Here is a 23,054-nt window from a genome sequence, read left to right on the forward strand (position 1 = left end):
CAACTCCATCCACTACTTGGCTAGTTTATCTCTGCACACTTCCTGTTTTTGGAGAAGAAGCGAAGGTAAACTCTCCAAATGGCAAAGAGAATCCTGTGATGGACCAGACTATCCATCATATCATGTTACAGGAATGTAATCAGTGGCAGAACTTTACACAGTGGAAGAGAGAGCGGGCAGGGGGGTTGGTGACTGTCTACGTTGGATCAGCTTGAAGCCTCCTACACACGATGAGAATATCAGATGAATGATCATCCGTTTTATTGCATGCTAGTCTTATATCGAAAATTAAAAGGTTACAAAAATTCGACAGAAAACAATTTCAGAAGTGATGCAATGTGTTGTATTCTTTCGTTTTGTTCTTTTTGTAACAGTTGCAAGTCTTTCAGTTTTTTAGCATGCGCGGTCTTGGTCACTTAATTTTTGTCAGATGAATACTGTACTGAATAAACAAAAATAATTTGTTCTGGTAGTGTACAAGAAAAATTCACGCTTGTCCATTCAGATAATTTTGCATGAACTGCCTTGATCAACTCCGAAAGCTGTGTACCAACGATCAGATTATTGGACGATTGCTCTGAAAGCGGTATTTTTCGTCCAATTTTCTCATTGTGTTATAATTGGCTTTAGAGTAGCCCTGAGACCCGAAGCTGTTAACCCCCCACAGTACCAAACGTTCAGCAGCAGGAAGAGGACAGGGCAGCCCTGCAGTGAGCATTTCTACAGAATCCAGCAGCGTGCACATCATGTGGCATACTTAATTACAGATAAGTAATGTAACTAAGGATGCAGAGGGAAAAAAATGATTTTTCTCATTCTTAGAACCAGCGGGGGACAGTTGCAGCATGGATGCTGCATCCACCTTGGCGAGTATAACTGTCTGTTTTGGGGTTTTTTTTTAAACCCCATATTTCTCTTTTAATTGTCAGCTGCAAGACTATAACATAATACGCCTTTATTTGAAAACACTGTCTTTGCAACACTGTCACTTTAAATAGTGTCTACAACATTCTCTCACAACTAGAGTGCCACCTGAGGTTGTCAGAAGTGCCAGGGCATCCTTGTTGACAAAGACTGCCAAATCAGACAGAGCTCCTGCTCCTCTGCAAAACTGTACAATGGCACAGCAGGAGTTGGTTAGCACAGTGAAGTGAAAGCAGTGGAAGAAAGAGGCAGCTTTCTGAGCTCTAAATCTCCCCCTACAGGGCAGTACCCGACAGTACAGCACGGAATTGAGTGCAGGTAGTACGGCAGGTTTTAGGGTTGTGTATTTGCGCTTCTGTGCTTAACCAGTTCCCGCCGGCCAGTAGCAAAATGATGGCCGAGCGAGGCTCTCATTCATCCGGATGGGCATCATATGACGTCCTGCCGTGCTGAGATCTGTCACCGGCTGTGTCCAAGGGACAAGATGACAGATCTGTGTATCGGCCCATTGCCAGTACCATGTAACCGCTGGGACCAATCACAGCAGCTCACATGACAAAAGTAAACAATGGATGGTTTCCTTTCATGCCATCCATTGTACACAATTGTGTCACTAGCTGTGGTTGGTCAAAGTAATCACATGGTACAGACTGGGCCAATCACAGCCCATCTGTGTCATGTGATTAGCTGTGGCCAATCACAGCTAATCACAACAAAAAAACCTGATTGAATCGATTTCATTCAGTTGAATGCTTGCTTATAGCAATCAAAATGTGCAAAATAAAATTCTGATCACTTCTGTGGTAACATTCTACTACTCTGGTCACTGTGCTATGAAAAAAAACAAATTAAAAAAAAAAAATCATAAAAATTTTTTAAAAAAATGTAATAAAAAATAAAGATAAGATAACTTGAAACATTTTTTTTTTTTGCTCGTACTGTCACTAGTCGGTGTCCCTGATCACCGCCACAACAGTTATATGACGACGCTGTACTGCACTGGTGACAAAAAATTTTAAGAATTTACAACTTCAAAATACTCGCCATGCCTCTTATTAAATACGTTGGACTTTCTACTTTGAAAAATTTTTGGGCTTTAAGAAATTAGACTGGCCCTCAGTACTTCAAGATTGATCGATATATACCATAACTTTCCTACAGACTAAATAATGATTTGGGTTATTTTCACCAAAGAAATGTTGCAGAATACATCTTCGCCTAAATTTATGAAGAACAATTATTTATTTGCAAAATTTTATAACAGGATTGAAGAAAATTTTCAGTCTTTTTTCATTAATTTGGCAAAAAACTAAAAACCCAGCGGTGATTAAATGCCACCAAAAGACTCCAGGGAAGTATCAGATTGGGGGCGGGGCCTGTGCATGGCGGCGTTGGAGAGCACGATGTAGGGGCTCTCCGGAAAACCTCCGATCCCAAATCCTCCCCTATGGCCTAGCGGTGATAGCCTTCTATCCCGGACTTACCTGTAAGAAAGAGGGTCTTGGCCTTGGTGGTGCAGTGGTGCCCGTGAGATGAGAGCGGGATCCGGCTGTCGCTCCCTCCGAGGCTCCGAGCGAGGCTTGCAGCGGGGATCCTGGAGAGAGCGTCATGTTGCCAGGGAAACGGTGTGACGAGGTGGAACCACGTGGGCAGTCGCAAGGGAGCACTGGGAGGAGGAGAAGCCGGCCAGCGTCCGGAGGAGAGAGAGAGAGACGATGCCGGTTCCCCAGCTTGCTCCCCAGTCTATTCCTCGGATTCCCAGTTGGTGGGCGAAGCGGATGCCCTGCCCGACCCCTAAGTACTTAAATCGAGATACCCTGAGGATTCCCCCCTAAAGGAAAGGAAAAGTGCCTGGAGAGACCAATAAGAGTAGCCTGAGTCATCTCACAGAAGAAGTAAAGAAGAGGAGGGGGAGCGAGAGCGGCTTTTGCTCAATTGTATATAGTTTGGTATGGCACAAAGGAACAGTGTGTGAAGTGAAAAAGGGGGATTCCCAGGGGGATTGAAGGCGTGGAAGAGTAAAGTGGAATAAGATAAATGACCCTAGAAATGAAAATGAAAGTTTAAGTGGACATTTAAATAGTAGGATAAATCCAGGTCCCCAGTGTCTATTTGAGTTTTCCCTGATGGCTGTAGAAGAGGTCAGCCTTTCAGAAGATATGAAGAAAAAAAAAATGTTAAAAGGAAGCGGGGCCAAGGGAGCCCAGGCCGGCTTGATTAAAAAGTATACGTCTCAGGGAAATGTGACCCCAGAAAGACCCCTGTGGATAAATGAAAAGAGCGAATTGGAAATTAGTTTGGAAAAAAGTCCTAGACTATCCCTAGGAATGGACAATGGCAGTCAACATATGATAGAAAATATGGAGACGAGAGAATTCGAAAGGGAATTGCAAGTGCCGAATAAGAAAGATGGCAGAAATGTTTAAAAACTTGGAAAAGTCAATAAAGCAAGAAATAGCAACGATACGGAATGATTTTGGGCAATTGTTATGCAGAGTGGAAGAAACTGAGGAAAAACTTAAAAATCATGCCCAAGATATCTGAGAACTTAAAAAAACGGACACTGGAAATCAGGAAAGATAAAAAAAAATTGCTTTATAAAATAGAGGCTCAAGAAAATAGAGATAGAAGGAATAATCTCAAGATACGGGGAGTCCCAGAGAGTTCACAGGGAGAGGACTTGAAAGGGTTAATGAGTAAAATCTTAAACTCCATAATGGACAGATCTATTTCAGAAATGTTTAAATTGGACAGTGCATTCAGAATAGGAAAAGTTCAACAAGGAAATGCTAGAGAAAGATCGAGAGATAGAATTATCCAATTTCATAGGCTGAGTGATAAAGAAGAGATTTGGAAGAAAATCAAAAGGGAAGAACAAGTATCAAGTATGAAGAAATAAACATTCAAATTTTTGCGGACTTAGCACCGGAGACATTATGGAGAAAGAGATCTTTAAAACCCCTGGTAGATCAGATGAGAAAACAGAATGTGCATTATAGATGGGGAGCCCAGGCGAGCTTAATCAGATGGAAAAATGGACTCACGGCTATTCTGAGATTTCCTGAGGACTTAAGAGACTTTTGTGATAGACTTGACTTACAGAGAACAAAGTTACCAGGGTTGGAAGAAGGAGGAGATACAGGGGCTATAGGAAAAGAGGATTGGCAGCTAGTAAGAGGGGGAAAGTAGGGAAGGGAACGGTGGAGATGATTGAGGGTTTTTTTTTGTTTTTTTCTCCTCTCTCCTCCCTTCCTCCTCTCTCTCTTTATGATTTCTCTGTTCTGTTTTAAGTGTCCGTGAGAAATTATTGAATTACATACAAAAAGGGGATGGGGGGGGGGGGGGCTGGGAAAAGGAGAGCCGTACATGGACAGAGTTCAACCCCAAGGTCTTAAATCTAAGAATCTAAGGTAGGTTTTGGCTCACAAAGGATTAGTAGGCAAACTTTAAGCCTAAAAAGGGGGAGGGCGGGTGTTGTGAGGAGGATGGGGGGGGGGGGGAAGAGAGGGAGGGGGGTATTAGGATTAACACTCAGCAGGCTGGAAGAAGCTATGAGAGTAGGGGGAGAAGGGAGAAGGAGTTGGAGGAAAAGAGTAATATGGAAGAAGTACAGTTTGTAACTTACAATGTAAATGGGTTGTACTGTCCTGGGAAGAGATTTAGGTTGTTTAGAGAGTTGCAACACAGAACATCTTCAGTGTTTTTTGTTATACAGGAGACACACCTAGAGATAGAGTCAAATGTTAGGCTGAATACTAGACATTACCCGGTATGGTACTATGCAGATTCACCAATTAAAAAGAGCAAAGGGGGTGCTATAGGGTTCGCAAAGAATATAAGGTTTGAGTTGGAGAATAGAATGATGGATCCTGAGGGAAGATTTCTGTTTCTGAAGGGCAAATTGCAAGAAATTGAGTGCACAATGGCTAATATATACTGTCCAAATAAGAAGCCGGAGATATTTTTGAAGGGAGTATTGAAAAAATTGATGGATTTTAAAAAAGGCCGTCTGATAGTGGCTGGAGATTTTAATGTCTGTATGGACCTGCGGATGGATACAACCTCTTCTGTCCAGAGGGAGGAGAGTAGGTCTCTGAAATCATTAAAGAAGTTGATACATGAGTGCCAATTGGTCAATATATGGAGAATTAGGCACATGAAAGACAGAGACTATACCTTCTTCTCACACGCACGAGACATACTCTAGATTGGACTATATACTGATTGAACATCGATTCATAGAGTTTGCAGTAGAAGTAAAAATAGAAGTAATGTCTTTATCAGATCATGCCCCTGTCACAATGAAATCAAGATGGGGAAGAGAGGTGAAGGGAGGTTTAGCTTGGAAGATGAATGAGGCACTTCTTCTGGATCATGAGATTGATCAGAGGATCGAGGTGGAAATCAAACGATTTTTTGAGGAGAATGATACAGGAGACGTGTTAGTGGCTACAGTGTGGGAGGCCCATAAGGCTTACATTAGAGGGTTACTCATTGCAATGGGGGCAAAAAAGAAAAAAAACAAAAAGGGGGGGGGGAAATTAGCGGACTTCTAAAGGAAATATTTAATCTTGAACAGGTACATAAAAGTAAAATATCTAAAGAGATAATGCAGAAGGTAATAAAAAAAAAAGAAGAGCTAGAGACCTTGATGGAAGAGGAAAAAAGGAGAGTCTTCAATAAAGTAATAAGCGAAAGGTATAGATGGGGAGATAGGCCGGGAAAGTACTTAATGAGAGCCTTAAGGAAAAAGAAAAATAGGAATTACATAGAAAAAATAAGAAACCCCAAGGGTGAATTGGTTCACTCAACTAAAGATATTGCTAGAGTATTTAAGGAATATTATAGTAAGCTGTATAATATCTCCCAAGATACTATAAAATAATGCTGAAACAGAAAATAGTGAAAAAAGAAGGACATACTTAAAAAATACAGGTTTACCAAAACAAAGCGAAGTACAATTGGACTCCCTAGAATCAGAAATCACACAAGAATAAAAATAGCATTAAAAAGTACTATGGTGGGGAAAAGCCCAGGGCCAGATGGGTATACTGTGAAATACTATAACAATTCTTTATATTTTTTAATACCCAAACTGAAGATATATATGAACGCCCTGGGGGTGAGATAGAAATGAGGTGAGAATCCCTACAGGCTAATGTAGTCTTAATTCATAAGGAAGATAAGGATGCCTCCCAGTGTTCAAGCTATAGACCAATTTCATTGTTGAATGTAGATACTAAAAATTGTAAGCAAAAGGTATTGGCAAACAGGTTAAAGGATTTAATGCCTGATTGGATACATGGGGATCAGGTGGGGTTCGTCCCAGGGAGAGAAGGCAGAGATAACGGCTTGAGATCATTGTTGCTTATTCAGAAAAGTAGAAAAGGGAAAACCCCGATGGTGCTGCTGTCAATCGACGCCGAAAAAGCATTTGATAGAGTGAACTGGGGATTTATGATGGACAACTTGGAAGCGCTAGGGCTGGTTAGAATAAGAGAGTGGATTGGAAAGTTATATAGGAGACCTTCAGCAGCTATTGTGGTTAATGGAGAAAGGTCGGAGTTTTTTGGGATGTCAAATGGAACAAGACAGGGATGTCCATTGTTGTATGTTTTATCTTTGAAGCCTTTGCTGTCTACAATAAGGAGGAACATAGATATAAAGGGAATACAGATAGGAGATAGAGAACATAAAGTAGCGGCCTATGCGGAAGATGTGATGTTCTATGTGGGAAGTCCTAGGATAAACACTCCCAAATTTAATGAGGATATTGAAGGAATAATGGGAGCTATCAAACTTAAAAATTAACCGGACAAAAACTGAGATCTTAAACATAAATCTTACAAATAGTGAAAAAGAAAAGATACAAGAAGAATTTCCCTTCGTATGGAGAAAAAAAGGATTAAAGTATCTAGGGGTAAAACTTTCTGCTTCATATAAGAATTTTTATAAGTTAAATTATATTTCACTATTAAAACGAGACTAAAAGAGGAATTAAAGAGATTAGGGGGAGGAAACCCGTCTTGGATAGGACGCATAAATATGATAAAAATGGTAATTGTACCCAAAGTCTTATATAAATTTCAAATGGTTCCAATCAAACTTCCAGAGGTATATTTTAATGAACTTAAAAAAATGATAACAAGATATATATGGAGGAACAAAAAACCTAGAATATGTTATGAAACATTGAGAAATAAAGAGGGGTGGTTTGGGAGTACCAAACTTTAAAAGATATTATAAATCTGTAATAATGGCGAGAATTTTTGATTGGACGCACAATCCAGGGAAAGTTCGGTTAAAAATCGAAAATACACAGAGTGGAACGAATTTAAGTAGGATTATATGGGTGCCCGCACAATATAGGGGATTGGATGCTAACACAAGTTTGTACACTTTAAATGTTTTAAGAGTTTGGGATATATTGCACAGACAGAAGGGGTGGGTTTTTAATTCACTGTTAATGCCACTAAGGAACACAGAGTCCCAGGTAGAGAGGGTATTACAGGAAAATGGATTATAAAGGAAGATGCACAATTGAGAGATATAATGGTGGGGGAAGAATTGGGATCATTTAAAGAGTTGGAAAAAAAAAAAGGAGAGGTTTTCAGTAGGATAGATGAGTGGCGATATCACCAATTGAAGCACTTTGTTGGGAGACTCCCGAAACCTTTGAGAACTAGAAAGGATTGGAATCCATTTGAAAGGTTGTTAGAATCACGGGGAGATGGGAAACATGGAATTGCTAAAATATATAAGATTTTCACTGATTTAGACACTAGCACAAAACCGATGTATATAGGGAAATGGGAAAGATTTAGGAATGGAAATAGATGAGGGGAAGCAGAAGAAAATATATAGATTAATTCATGAAAATATTAGTATGCGAGAAGTGGAAATAAATTACAAGTGTTTGATAAGATGGCACATTACACCGAATGTTGAACATAAAATGAATGGGTGATTTCACCATTGTGTTGGAGGGGCTGTGGAGAGATAGGCACGCTGTATCATATATGGTGGGAGTGCTCAAAAATACAAACATTTTGGAAGAAAATAGTTCACTTAGTGGGGAGGATCACTGAAATTAATATTAGATTAGACCCAGAGGTTTGTCTTTTCCACAATACGGAGTTATCAGTGAAAGTGTATAAGGATTCGGGTATATGGTATTTTTTAAGTGCAGCGAAGAGTCCAATACCCAGGTTTTGGCGAAAAAAGGAAGTGCCGACGGAAGAGGAATGGGTAGTTAGAGTGAATCAGATTTTTGAGATGGAGAAACTTTATTATATGCATGTAGATAAGATGGGGACATATTATGCAAAATGGAGAAAATGGGAAGATTTTAAAGTGAAGGTGAAATGTATGAAGATATAATATCCTATTAGATATACTTTGATTGCTTTTTATAGAGAGGAGGTGGGAAAAATGCAGAGTGGTTGGATGGGAGGGGGGGGGGGGGGGAAATAGAGATATTTTAGGGAGATAAGTATTGTAGTAAAATGATATTGTTTTGTTTTCTTTTTTAATCGGAGAAAATGAATTTTGTTGAAAATCAATAAATATTGAAAAAAAAATGCCACCAAAAGAAAGCTCTAGTTGTGTGAACAAAATGATAAAAATTTAGTTTGGGTACAGCATTGCATGACCACGCATTGTCATTCAAAGAGTGCTGAAAGCTGAAAGTTGGCCTGGGTAGGAAGGGGGTAAAAGTGCCCATAACTGAAGTTGTTAAATATGTATGTATGTGTTCAGATTGAAGTGCAGCCCCATTCACCTGGGGGTATACTTTCAGCCACAGCATGTGTATGTCCCTGGCTGTTGCCACGGCAGCTAAACGGAAAGCAGTTGGGGGGTGGTAAAAACATGTTCAACCGCATGGTTTTAGCATTCCCAACCTCATGTGAAGGAACCCTTTGTTCACATCTATGCGGCTGCTTACAAGGCAGTCCATTTATTTCAACACATGGAAAAAAGCCTGCGATCTTTAAAATCCCACTGCACTGAAAATGCACACCTGTGTGAGCTGGCTAAAGAGCTGTGAATTTGTCTGACTGCAGCCTAAAATATTAAAAGGAAGGGGGATTAGAGAAAGAAAACTCTAGGTGACAATTTGCATTTGAAGATGAGGGGGAAAAAAAAAAAAAAAAGAAGGTTTCATTCATTAAAAATATAATTACAGTAAAAATGTGTTTTTCCATTTACCCCTCCATTTATTTATTTTAATTTTTTTTATTGCCGCATTCCATAGACACAATAGGAAGAGAAAAACCTCTCCCAAGTTAGGGCATTCGTCTTTCTTGACCAGCTGCCTCTGAAACAAATGTCCCCACTGGAGGATTTCCCTTCGATTACTGTTCTGATGAAAACTCAAAATGTTGGATTTTCCCTCAGTTTTGTTGGTGACACCAGACCAATGTTGTCCACAGACCTAGAGATGACTCTCCCCAACAGGGACAAAGACTGCAATAAAACCTAATATCTGTTAACACTTCATGCTGCACTTTCAGGGAAGCAAGGAACCCCTATCTCAAGTTAGCACACAGAACACAAGAAGTGAAGACATACAAAACTTAGACCAAATAATGATCTCATAACCAAGTCCCCCTGGGACTGTCACTCAATCAGTAATGCTACTATCCAGAAGGAAATGTTACAGCTTAGTGACATTGGAGTCACCTGTGGTTACATTTCACTGGACACTGCAGAGTTAACTCATATTTAAACTCCGTCTTTTCCAGCGCTGTATGGATTGCCGAAAATCCATAAAGGTTTTAGTCCATTCCAATATTGACAATCTGTCTCAGACTGTCTGCAACCACCGACCAAATTCTTTTTATCTCTACAGCCCCTTGTGGTGTCACTGCCCTCTTATCTCAGACACTGGGCACTTTTTTCTGGAACTATTTTCTGTCTCCTGGGTGCCTTTTGGCCAGAATGGACATTACCTCATTAGAAACCAATATCCCTAATGACAATAGTATCTCAGCACCGAGATCCTTTCTCACAAAAAAGGACAACCAGTATTCCATCAGAATTCATTCTACACGGACTCAACAATTGTTTCAAAGTTTGGAGACAGAGTTTTCTTGCAACTTTTTTTTTTAGAAACAGGAGGTCAAGAAACCTCCAATGCACACATTTAGAAAAGGATTTCAGATTTCAACTAACAGACCAGTCAGCAGCACAAGGGACATGTAACATTGAATTTAAGTACTGCCCCTTGTGCGGTTTACAAGCTCATGGATGCAGTAGCAGCTATGAGGTTGTATTTATTTGCTCTATCGGCTCCTGGCTGTCATGTAAATGTGATCAAGGCAGCTGTACTGCTTTTACTGTGCAGGCAGTGAGCCCCCCCTGCCACCTCCCCCTTCCCAATAGACCAACATTTCCATAAAGAGGACAGTCACCTGCATGCTATCACATAGGGAGCTGGTTAGCCCACATGTGATAGCAATAAAGTTAAATTTGGGGAAAAAAAAAAATCTAAATTAGAATAAAATTTGCTAAAAATTTAAATCACCCCCATCGCTGCACACAAGTGTATGAAAATCACGATTCACTACACATTATATATTTCCACAAACATTTAAGTGAAAACAATTCTAGGACCATCATATACGGTTTACTCTAAACCAGTGGTTCTTAACCTTGTTGGAGGTACTGACCCCCACCAGTTTCATATGCGTATTCACCAAACCCTTCTTAATTGGAAAAATAAAATATGATTTTTCAAATTCAAAAAACATAGGTATATATTTAGGTACATATTTATACATAGGTGCACAAAATGAACAAAACCATTAAAACACGATTTTCACACAAAAACATAATAATGAATATTTACTGCACGAATCATATGAGTCGGGTGTGGGTCTTCACCTCCGCCGAACCCGCGAGACTGACTCACCGAACCCCTGGGGTTCGATCGAACCCAGGTTAAGAACCACTGCTCTAAACTGATAAACTGCCTACTTGATTTGTCTGTAATTTTGTTGCCATCCCATAAATGTAATGTGAAAGAAAAAAAAAAAAAGGCTGTAAAAGGCATTTAAAGCATTGCCTATAGATAAAATTTTGGTACCGTAATTTTTTGCCATTTTGCAGTTCTTAGGCTTGACATGTTTCTTACCCATTTCCCCTGCAGTACCTCATATTTTATTATGTACGAAAAATGGGTGATTAAATTGTATTTGTGTACAACAGACTGCATTTTAGTGTATTTTAAAAATATTCAATAAAGAGTTGCACAAATAATGCGTAACATAAAAAAATTTCAACAACTACATTTTGTATTCTACAAGGCCTTTGCTTTCAAAAAATATATAATGTTCTGGGGCAACTGGTTAAGGGTCTCAAGAAATCATCTTGCCAAATACTTTCTAAATCTGATATGTAAATTAGGATTTATAAACTTAGATTGGCAATATGTATGTGTTTAGAGCCTTAACCAGCTCTAGCTATTGGGACACTGTCTCACCAAAGGTTTTTGGTTTGTCCTTGTCAGCATCCCAATTTGTGACTTCTGGCTGCTATTCTGGCTATGACCCTATCCCTGGTTTCTATTTGCTTGTATGCCTGAATGCCACCTCCCTGGTGCATACCTAACTATGGACTTTGTTCTTGCCTAATATATTAATACTTTGCTTGAGTTGTCCTTCAGCTGTCGCCAAAGATGTAAAATCACAAGCTACAGCTTAGAAGCATTACGCAGTGAACCCCAAACCGCATTGTAGGGATACTTGCAAAAGACTGGGCACAAGCTTCTTGGCTCCAGCCAGCCCATGCCCAGAGAGTTCCAAAGCATAGCACCATGGTTTTTTAGATCAGATATGTCAGGACACTAAAAACGTACATGTTCCAAAAATTTGGTCCCAATAAACTGCAGGTTCTGCAGAAAGGGAAACTTTTACGTTTTCTTATATTTTGATATGTATATGCTATTACCAAACCTCACCCGCATACCTTAACCAACTTTTACTTTCTACTAGCACAGGCAGTGAAAAAAAAGTGGACAACTTCTGCTTATAACAGCCATGCTATTTTAAAGATAGACTTTGATGGAACTCTTAAGACTGTATCTGAAATAAGTTACAGGTCAACAACAATTCTTACCTCCAAATGTGCTCACTGCTTTTTGCACAGCTTCACTGATTTGTTTTTCATCTCTTACATCAACAATGCAAGGCAAGGCTTTTCCACCAACTGCTTCAACTAATGTAAACATGGAAGTTATTATACAGAGAAGGATAAATAAAAAACATGCTAATAACACAGACAGTACAGACTGGATACTAATACAGCATTTAAAGTAATACTAAAAGGTCATTTTTTTGGCTCAAATTAAAAAAAAAATGTTATTTTTTACCTGCTCTGTGCAATGATATTGCACAGAGTGGTCCCTTACTACCTCTTTGGCGGTCTCCTACCAGAGTTGTCCCCTTCTCCCTCCTCCTCGTGTCCCCTTAGCAAGTGGGGTGCTAAGGGGGCACCCGTGCATCCATAGTTAAGTCGCCCAGCTCCCATAGTTAACTCCCCACACAATTTTGACTAGCAGTAACACGAGGCCTATGGCTTCTGCTGCCCTCAGTATCTCCTTTGAAAGCGGTGCTGTAGCCGGAAAAGTGCATGCATGCATTAAAAAAGGTAAAAAACTATTTTGACTTGAAAACCACTTTCATTTTTAAACATAATGCAAACAGTACATACTGTATGTGGGATACCCAACATCAAAAGCAAATTGAGAGAATGTTATTGAGACAGTATACAAACCTAAAATGAAGGAAAATATACTGAAATGAGTTCTCTACCTAAAGCTCATTATTTGCTTGTGTTATTAGGTTTCCAAGAATCTACAGATCTAACCATCTCTGAAACTGTTGATGAAACCCTAGGCTAAAAGATCTACCACAGTTAATGTGGTATTAAACCCCAGATTTTAATATATTGCAACTTACCAATCATTAGGTGTGGTGGCTGCAATAGTTTTCTCCCCCCCTTTGTTTTACCTGGTGATCTGGCCCCACTCTGGATGAAGGGGGAATTTTGGACAGCAGCATTGTCTGTCTGGGGGAAGGAAATGTTAGATGTGTGGGTAGATTTAGATTTTTTTTTTTTCTTTAGGTTTTCCTCCCCTCTGTTTTCACCTGTTCCTTTACCAGTCAATGCAGATGGCTCCCCAGTGCACTCAACAGGTCTTCATAAAGTTCAACATCACCATGGAGATGAATTACTAAAGGCAACTATAAGGGTTAATTTACTAAAGGCAAATATACTGTGCATTGCAAGCGCACTTTGAGTGCATTCAAGTGCAGTTGCTCTACACCTGAGGGGAAGCTCTACTGGATTTCCAACATCCAATCATTTGCAAGCAAAAATGCTGGGTTTTTTTGTTTTGTTTTTTTTCATTTCCTTGCTTTACCTCATTTACTAAGCTCTGGAGCAACTGCACAGGTGCACAGTACATTTGCCTTCAGCAAATCATCAACCCCATACTGTGCACTGCAAGTGCAGTTTCTCCAGAGTTTAGTAAATGAGGGAAAGCTTCACTTTGCAAAGAATACCCAAACACATGTAAGGGGAAAAAAAAAGCATTTTTGAGTGCACATGATTGGATAAGGGAAATCAGTAGAGCTTCCCCTTAAAAATAGAGCAACTGCACTTGCAGTGCACACACTATTTGCCATTAGTATATTAACTCCGAAATTTCAGAGCCTATACAATAACTGCTTCATCAGAGAACAATGAAATCCACAGGCGTGGCACACAACCAACAGCAAAAGTGGTAAGGAAATAGGTTGAAGGTAGCAGATAATCTCAGGGGAGCTCTATAGGTAAATATAAAACTTCACACACCAGGTACCCTAATCACTTCATCTACAAATTGAGTGTTCAGTACCACCCAAATATTACAAAATCACTATTGAAGGAAATGCTTGCTGATCATGTCTGTGATCAGTTTTAATCATTTATTTTTGTCAAAGCAGCAATTACTTAGGCTGGCCATACATTATACAATTTTCTGTTCAATTTCTATCCAATTTCATTTAGAGTTACCTTCAACTATGTAGCGCAAGGGCCCGTCTAAATGGATACAATTGAAAGTGTTGTTTAAGTTTGACCTCATATTATATGGTTTTTGGTAAATCTAAAGCAAAATTCTCAAGAAAATTGAATAGTGTATGGTAAGCCTTAGAGACGTCTTCTAGAACTGTTTATCTATACCCATTACAGAAGACTCACTATTCTGATTTTCAAATATATATTATATATATTCTTAAGAAAATGAAATACAGTGTTTTCAAGCAAAATATAAAAACATGACCAACTGGTTGATATTTACTTTCTTCAGCTGCAGTATATATTGTTCCTGGAAGCTTAGGGTGTGGCTCTGCAGTCTTTGCAGCTATAACCACATTGGCACCATCTCTTGCAGCTTTCAGAGCAATCGCTTTTCCAATACCGCGACTGGCACCGGTGACAAAGATAGTGCACCCAGCAAGTCTCCTGCAAAACATGAGAACTAAAAAATCAGCAAGGTATATACACAAACCCATGGTACTATGATGCCCTAACACATTAATTTTACCAATCCACCATATATGGTTTCAGATGGGCGCCTTTAAGCGTGATTTTCATTTAACTAAATTGTAAAGTTTAAAATTTGTACCAGATGCTGTGGGTAACACACGGTAGCTCATTACAAAAAAGACAATACCCCATGAGCAGTGTCAGTATATCTCACACTAATGAGAAAAGTTTTGTTATGCATCTCTAGGGTATCCCTATAATCCTATAGGGATATATCCTGTAGCCAATATTCAGGGAAATCTAGGCCCTAATGAATAATTGAGGTAATATAGGAAGGCAAGACAGAACCCACACATTTGGATGTATAAAGATAATGCTGCACCCCATATGAGTTGCATTGACTATTACAGCTATAGCTAAGCTCTAGAACCTAACCTTCAGTACATTTTGTTGCATTTTCCTGTGGAACTTTAAAGAAACATAGGGGTTGATTTACGAAAAGTGGAGCACTCAGAATGTGCATGGTAGCCAGCTTCTAACTTCAGCTTCTTCAATTAAGCTTTGGCAATAAAACCCGGAAGCTGATTGATTTCTATGCAGTTTGCACTCTCTAGTTTTAATAAATCAACCCCATTATGTCCTTGTTCAACATAGTAAAGAGCAAGGTAATTCAGGGCAACAGCTCCTCAATCATTTGAACTGTACAAAACTGATGAAAGGGGAAACCTGACTGATATTGCCAAACTCCTAATACCGTAACAGTGGTAAGGGGGGTTAGCAGCTGAAGGAAAAAAAAAAAAAAAATTTAAGAAAAAAGCTATTTGCCTTGTTCACTCTTACCTTAATGCTTTCTCAATGATTGATCTTAACCACTTCTCGACCGGCCGTTGCATATAAATGGCCAGACGGTGGCACTGCAGGGTCGGGTGGCCGTTTATAAACGGCCTCCCCGCACCCTGCTTGTGCGTGCTCCGTGGGAGTGCGCAGCACCGCGATCCGGTGCCCGCTGTGTCCTCCGGACACAGTGAAACACCGATCGTCGGACAGGACCTCTGTACGAGGTCCCGATCATGTGATCACTGATTGGCCAATCAGTGATCACATGCAAAGTAGTAAGCAAGATGTCACTTGTGACATCATGCTTACTACGTGTGAAATCTGTGAATGATCACAGAGGTCACATGGTACAAGGCTATTCACAACAGCCTTGTACCATGTGACAAGGTGTGACCAATCACAGCTCACTCAGTACTTCTCAATGACTGCAAGAATGCACACAGAGAGAAAGAGAAATTATTGCTTTTACATCCTATATGGGTGTAAAAGCAATCAGTGTAAAAAAAAAAAAATCTTCATCACCCCCCCACAAGTAGTACAGTGTCACCATGATGACACTGTACTGCTAGGGTGACAGTATGTAAAAAAAATAAAAAATATAAAAAAAAAAAAATAAAAATGTAAAAAAAGTTTAAAAATTATAAGTTTTGGTTATAAACTAACTTGTATTTTTTTTTTTTTTACTAAAAAGATAACGGAATAAATTTTGGCCAAGATGTATGATGAAATATTATTTATTTGCAAAATGTTATAAAAAAAAAAAACACTTTTTTAAAAAATTTTGGGACTTTTCCATTTACATAACAAAACAAATAAAAATCCCAGCGGTGAATAAATACCACCAAAATAAAGCTTTATCTGTCTAAAAAAAATGGTAAAAAATTAATTTGGGTACAGTGTTGCATGACCGTGCAATTGTCATTTAAAGTGTGATAGCGCTGAAAGCTGAAAATTGCCCTGGTCAGGAAGGGAGTAAAAGTGTCCGGTCTGGAAGTGGTTAAAAAAGAATACAGTCAGTAAAATCAGAACTCCCAATCAGAATGCTTGTTCCCCAACAGTGATTGGATCATCGTATCAAGTTAGGAAACTAACATTTCCAAAAGAAGAGTTCAGCATTTCAGCTTATTTTCCAATTACAGAGAAATGCAGGAACTGCCATTAATAATTCCATCTTAAAAACGCTAGTTTCATTGCAATACTGGCTTTAATATTTTTTTGCAAATTGTTGTTACCAAAAATAAAACCTGTAAATGCAATTCTGCTTCATATATGCACAGTGAAAAGTGCACAAGGTGAATTAAACCACATGTATTCACTGCTCAGCCGCATAGCATGCTTTGTACGCTTTCAGTGTTGTAAGGAAATTCTATATACCAGCAAACAGCAGCTCCTCCAAAAATGACTTCACTGGAGAATGTCCAGCACACTAAAAGCAACAGGCCACCAGCTGGACTTTCTTCCACAAAGTAATTGTTTGAGAAGCTGCAGGTACTGTATCTGTTCATAATGTAAATATCAGGGAAATCACTTTTCTTTACAAGCTCCTGGTAAAGCTTGGTAGACACTACAAAAAAGACCTGTAGACTGATCGTGCATGTGATTTTACCAGTATGCAAAGAAACTACACACTCTTTCAAGGATCAAAGGAAAAATGCATTTGGGCTTTCTCTAAGCAGTCCCCTATGGCCAACAGTAGTATTATCTGCCATCACTCAATTCAGTAAATACAATGGACTTAGCATTTGTGATGATAGTGGAACATTACTGTTCTATACACTTTGCTGTAAAGATATCAAAGCCAAATCTATAGATTGATTTTTTCCACTACATCCGCTGCAATATACTGCTGCTACAGCATTGGACAGCCTGAGGACTGACACTGGCCAACTTGAGGAAGGTCCTGCATCCTGTCTGTCAAATACTGTGGCTAATACCATTTCTATAATGTGTAACAGAAGTACCTGTGCTGTACAAACTACTGTGATTGGTTTAATCTTTTCCATAAAAGGTCAGCTCTGAAGAAAACCTGCATTGGTTCTGGTTCAATTCTATTTTTTTGTTTTTTACATTTTTAAAAATATCTTTTATGTCTGTTTTTGTATTAACATCTTAATACATAAATTAACATTTAATACGTGACAAGGCATTACCTATGAGTTATCCAAGCTGATCACAAGAGTCTTATATCCTTTGTAGGCAATGCTACCTTTTATTGAAACCAAAAACATTTAGGGGGGGAAGAGAGGTGGCTGCTCTGACTTACTCTCATAGATTGTTGTAAATTTAAAGCTAAACCTCTCCAGAACATGTGCAGATGTACCCGTAAGATCTCCTTGGTCATCGGGTCTTGGCAGAGCCTACTGCACACATGCTGGTGATTTACATGTGATCACATTATCAATGCAGCATTTATAAATTAATCACTCACCTCCTAAATGACATCTCTGACTGGATGTCGCTCCATTTCCTCAAGCTTAACCTCTCCAAAACCAAGCTTCTCGTCTTTCCCCCTCCCCACGTCCCCCCATCCTATCCATCACTACCAACACCACCACCATCAATCCCGCCCCGCAAGCCAAAGTCCTTGGCGTCATTCTGGACCCAAACCTTTCCTTCCAACCTCATGTCGAATCACTTACAAACACATGCAGGCTCCACCTTCGCAACATTGCCAAGATACGCACCTTCCTTACCCCAGACACCACTAAACTACTCGTACACTCCCTGATTATCTCACGCCTTGACTACTGCAACTCCCTCCTCACCGGCCTACCCCAGTGCAAGCTCTCCCCACTTCAGACCGTCCTGAACTCAGCGGCCAGACTCATCCACCTCACCAATCGCTCCAACTCTGCCACCCCCCCTCTGCCTCTTCCTCCACTGGCTCCCTATTGCCCAACGCATCAAATGCAAACTACTCACTCTGACCTACAAAGCCATTCACAACATTGCCCCTAACTACCTCACCAACCTGATTCCCAGGTACCACCCTACCCGTACCCTTCGCAGGACCTCCTATCTTGCTCCCTGGTCTCCTCCTCCCACGCACGACATCTCCAGGTCCTCCCCCATCCTCTGGAACTCACTACCCCAATCCATCAGACTGTCACCTTCCGGCGCTCCCTGAAAACCCACCACTTCAGGGAAGCCTATCCCACCCTCACCTAACAGCCGTTCTCCTTCATTCCTCCTACCACTCCTTCCCCCACAGCCACTTCCTCCTGTACCACTACCCCCTCCCTCCTAGATTGTAAGCGCGAAAGAGTAGGGCCCTCTAACCCCTCGTGTGCTGTTTGTTGTTGCTGTACTGTTTCATGTACTGCCCCCCCCCTCTATTGTACAGTGCTAAGCAAACCCTTTGGCGCTATATAAACTCGATGTAATAATAATAATAATAACTAGAAAATCTACAATTTCCGGGGAACTTGTGTAAAGTGTTCTTGCCGGCAACCTTTACCAAGTAATGATGAAATGTAAGCAGTGCACATGGCAAGCCTGATAGTGAGAAATGCATTTCAGCTTGTATTTGGCAGCTCACAGTTAGCCTGGTGACTCAGCTGCCTCTTGAGTGACCTTTGGTTGCTATAGCAACTCACTCAGTCATAGGAATATGAGAAGGTCTGTTCTAAACACACTGCTGCAACTTGCCAACTTCACTGGCGATTGCCATCTTCAAACACTTGTAGTTTTAAAAGTATAAATGCTACTGCGAAGAGCTTGGTATTGCAGGAATCACAAGCTAAATTTTGATGTATAGCATGTCTCTGAAAGATAAAAAATGAAGGCACAGTCGCAGTTTAAAAACGTCCCTTAAAATTTCAGGTGTCTAGAGTGGAGTTTCAATGAATGTCAATGGGAGGGGTGAGTTGCAAAAAAATGGTCATATTATGAAAACTATCAGGAGTATGTCCTAGCCGTGAACATTTTTAGTGACGGCAGGGTTAGCTGAACGTTTTGATATAAGATATGTGTAGTTGGGCTTGAAAATGACAGAGTGATGGCAGTTTACAAATCATGTTCTGATTTTTCCTTTGCACACTCTAGCTGTGCTCTGCTGCCACTCTAGATGCACCATTCATTCCTATGGGAAAATTTCGCCACAAAAACCGCGATATTTCTTGAACGATTCAGCGAAACGTTCCACAAAGTAATAGCACACCAATCGGCACGTTTTGATATATCACTTGTCTATGTAGTATAAAAACTGTGGGAGGAGTTAGGGTGGTAAATATGGCTATAATAATAAGAATATATATGTGAGAATACAATAAGTGTTCCTGCTATGCAAGAACACTTAATAATAACAGTTTACCTTCTATACTAGTGAACTGTGATTGGCCTACAGCTATCACATGATACCCAGGGCAATCACAGCACCCTGTACCATGTGATTAACTATAGTCACAGATCACTAGTAATCACAGCTGGCATGAATAAAACTAATTCATGACAGTTCAAAGCACTGCTGGTTCAATGATCTTCATTGTAACAGCAAAAAAAAAAAAAAAAAAAAAAAAAGAAAACAAAAATCCATGATCACCCCCCAGAGTTACTATGGTGACACTGAACTACTCTGATGAAATGTTAAATAAATATTTAAAAAACAGAATAAAAATCCAAAACTTTTTTTTTTGGTTTTAAAAACATACTGTCATCAATCAGCATCCCTGATCATATGATGATGCTGTACTTCTCTGGTGACAATATGTAATAAAAAGAAAATGCCAAAACATTTAAAATTTTCAAAAAAAATTTACAAACTTCAAAAAACACGCCATGCCTCTTATCAACCACTTCAAGTCCGGACACTTAAACGCCCTTCCTGCCCAGGCCAATTTTCAGCTTTCAGCCCTATCACACTTTGAATGACAATTGTGCGGTCATGCAACACTGTACCCATATGAATTTTTTAGCTTTTTTTTTTTTAGACAGATAAAGCTTTATTTTGATGGTATTTATTCACCACTGGGGTTTTAATTTTTTTGCTATGTAAATGAAAGTGCAAAAGTTTTGAAAAAAAAAGTTTTTCTTATAACATTTTGCAAAAAACTAGTATTTCATCATAAATCTTGGCCAAAATGTATTCCGTTACCTTTTTAGTGAAAAAAAAAATAACTCAAAATTAGTTCATAACCAAAAATATTTAAAACTTTTTTTATATTAGTTTTTTTTTTTTTTTTAACATACTGTCACACCCTAGCAGTACAGTGTCACCATGGTGACACTGTACTACTTGTGGGGGGGGGGGGGGGTGATGATTTTTTATTTTTTTTTTACACCGATTGCTTTTACACCCATAAAGGCTGTAAAAGAAATCATTTCTCCTTCTCTCTAGCTGCATTCTTGCAGTCATTGAGAACTACTGTGTGAGCTGTGATTGGTCACAGGTTGTCACATGGTACAAGGCTGTTGTGAATAGCCTTATACCATGTGACCTCTGTGATCATTCACAGATTTCACACGTAGTAAGCAATGATCTCAGAAGTGACATTTTGCTTACTACTCTGCATGTGGTCCCTGACTGGCCAACGAGTGATCACATGATCGGGACCTCACACAGATGATCGGAGGACACAGCGGGCACTGGATCGCGGTGCTGCGCGCTACTGCTAGAAAATGCGGGTGCCGTTTATGAACGGCAACCCGCCCGTGGAGTGCCACCGTCCTGCCGTTTATAAACAGCAGGCGGACGGCAAGTAGTTAAACACCTTGGACTGTCTACTTTGCAAATAGGGGTCATTTGGGGGATAGCTGTACTGCCCTGATATTTTTGGGCCTTAAGAAATTAGACTGGCCGTCAGTACTTCAGGACTGATCGATATTCAGATATATACCATAACAAAATAAACAGAAAAATTGTGAATAATACATATGGGCAGCACAGTGGCTAAATGGTTAGCACTTCCGCCCGACAGTACTAGGGTCGTTGGTTCGAATCCCAACCCCGGCACCACCTGCCTGGTGTTTGCATGTTCTCCCTGTGACTGCATGGGTTTCCTCCAGGTACTCAGATTTCCTCCCACACTCCAAAGACATGCTGGTAGGTTAATTGGCTCCTGTCTAAATTGGCCCTAGTATGTGTATGTATGGATGTCAGTTAGGGACTTTAGATTGCATGCCCCTTGAGGGTTAGGGACTGATGTGAATGTACAATATATATGGCAAGCACTGCGTAAATTGATGGCGCTATATAAGTACATGAAATAAATACATTTTAGTTTTCCAAACAATTGTGATTGGCGGGGGTGTGAGGGAGGAGGGGAAGCTCCCCCTGCTGACTCAAAAAGACAATACAAAATGTTATTATGCAAGATTTCATAAGAATACATAATAATGACAAACATGTATAAAAATAAATTATACCCTTTAAAATACTTTGATAAAGTGCTTAGTAACTGCTGCCCTGAACTAAACATGGGTTGAATGCTTCCCATCTAGCACCCTCCAAGGTCAGGAGAGTGCTAAACTAAGTGCACCTACTCCTGCTAACCTGAACAAGTTGACTGTACATGCACAGGCATTTAGCCAAGCTATGAATTTCAGCTGCAGAAATGTATTGATTCCTGCGGCTGAGACTGACAGCTGCATACAGAAAGCTGCGTCTGTACAGGGCAATGACAGACTGTTGGCGTCCACGGGTATCCGTGACTGTTAGCACAGCCAGTGATTACCTGCTGTGACTCCGTCTGGAATCGTAGATTCTTACCGCTGGGATTCGCAGTGCGGCTAAACCCCTGTGTGATTGCAGCTTAACCATGTGCATTCACAAGGAAAACATGCACACTCCATGCAGACAGCGTCCTGGTCAGGACTTGAACAGAGGATCCCAGAACAACAAAGCAGAAGCACAACCAATAAGCCACTGTGCTGCCCTATATTATAGAATTAGATGGCAGAAGCATGACAAGGAATGAGTTTCTTCATGTGCCACACAGTCAGCATATGTTTGCAAACAAAGAACATGGGGTTTATTTCTTTTGATTTTAAACACCAGCACATGCACCGTGTTCATTCTTATCCCGCTTACCCTGTGTTTGGCAGCATGGTGGCTGTGTGTGAGCACAAACTTCTTCCACGTCTGCAAAAGCTGAGGCGGCTGCTCGCTGCTGTAAGCCTGAATATCTGCAGATTGAGAGAGGAGGCGTTAGACCTGATTTCATACACTACTGGTGTCCTTTGCTCCTCATTTCCAAGTTCACCAGTAACGTCACCACCTAAAGGTCAACACGTTAGCATTTGTACACAGTAATCAGCAGCACATTGAAAGCCTGCACCAAGAACTGGCACTAACAACTACACGCCAAGTCTGCTATACAGTAATTGTACCACACCAGGAAGTCCTCACCATGACCGGTCACCTACTTCCAGCAGGACTGACACAACTATCACACCCAGTGGGCTGTCACGTGGGACGAGGGCGCTGCATCGCAACCAATAGCTGCACACTTCGCTTCACCCCTCTGCATTTCATTGGTCTTACTTTCGGTGTGAAAACGAAGCTTGGAACGCAAAAAGGGGCGGAGCGACTCGCCTCTGTGATTTAGTGGGGTGAAGGTGCTCGTGCTCTGTGACGTTCACAGGTAGTGTGAGTGATATGTATTGGCTATAGCTTGAAATGTAAACTTCATTGAAAACCAAAGAAGTGATATATATATATTGTCTAAACTCATAAATGTATATATATATATATATATAATGCAAAGGGGTTATAACCTAGTATCAGGGGCGGACTGACAACTCATGGGGCCCCTGGGCAATAG

At 40.2% G+C, this 23,054-nt stretch overlaps 1 protein-coding gene across 4 annotated transcripts in view; it reads right to left on the minus strand.

Annotated features, from left to right (window-relative positions):
• Positions 1-22,751, minus strand: part of HSDL2 (hydroxysteroid dehydrogenase like 2) — an 88,826-nt gene extending 66,075 nt beyond the window's left edge. For 3 of the 4 annotated variants that reach the window (XM_089670931.1, XM_089670930.1, XM_089670935.1), the window contains exons 1-4: positions 22,640-22,751; positions 22,322-22,416; positions 14,270-14,433; positions 12,043-12,141 (exon numbers count right to left, since the gene is read on the minus strand). In XM_089670931.1, coding sequence (XP_089527057.1) covers positions 12,043-12,141; positions 14,270-14,433; positions 22,322-22,416; positions 22,640-22,642 — 361 coding nt within the window. In that variant the 5' untranslated portion in view covers positions 22,643-22,751. Of the gene's footprint in view, positions 1-12,042; positions 12,142-14,269; positions 14,434-22,321; positions 22,417-22,639 lie in introns of those variants that run through there. The other variant, XM_089670936.1, reaches the window with a different exon arrangement.
• Between the last annotated feature and the right edge of the window lie 303 nt (positions 22,752-23,054).

This window comes from Staurois parvus, unplaced genomic scaffold (assembly GCF_062004578.1).
Source record: "Staurois parvus isolate SC_StPar_1 unplaced genomic scaffold, SC_StPar_1.0 ptg000096l, whole genome shotgun sequence".
NCBI lineage: Eukaryota > Metazoa > Chordata > Amphibia > Anura > Ranidae > Staurois > Staurois parvus.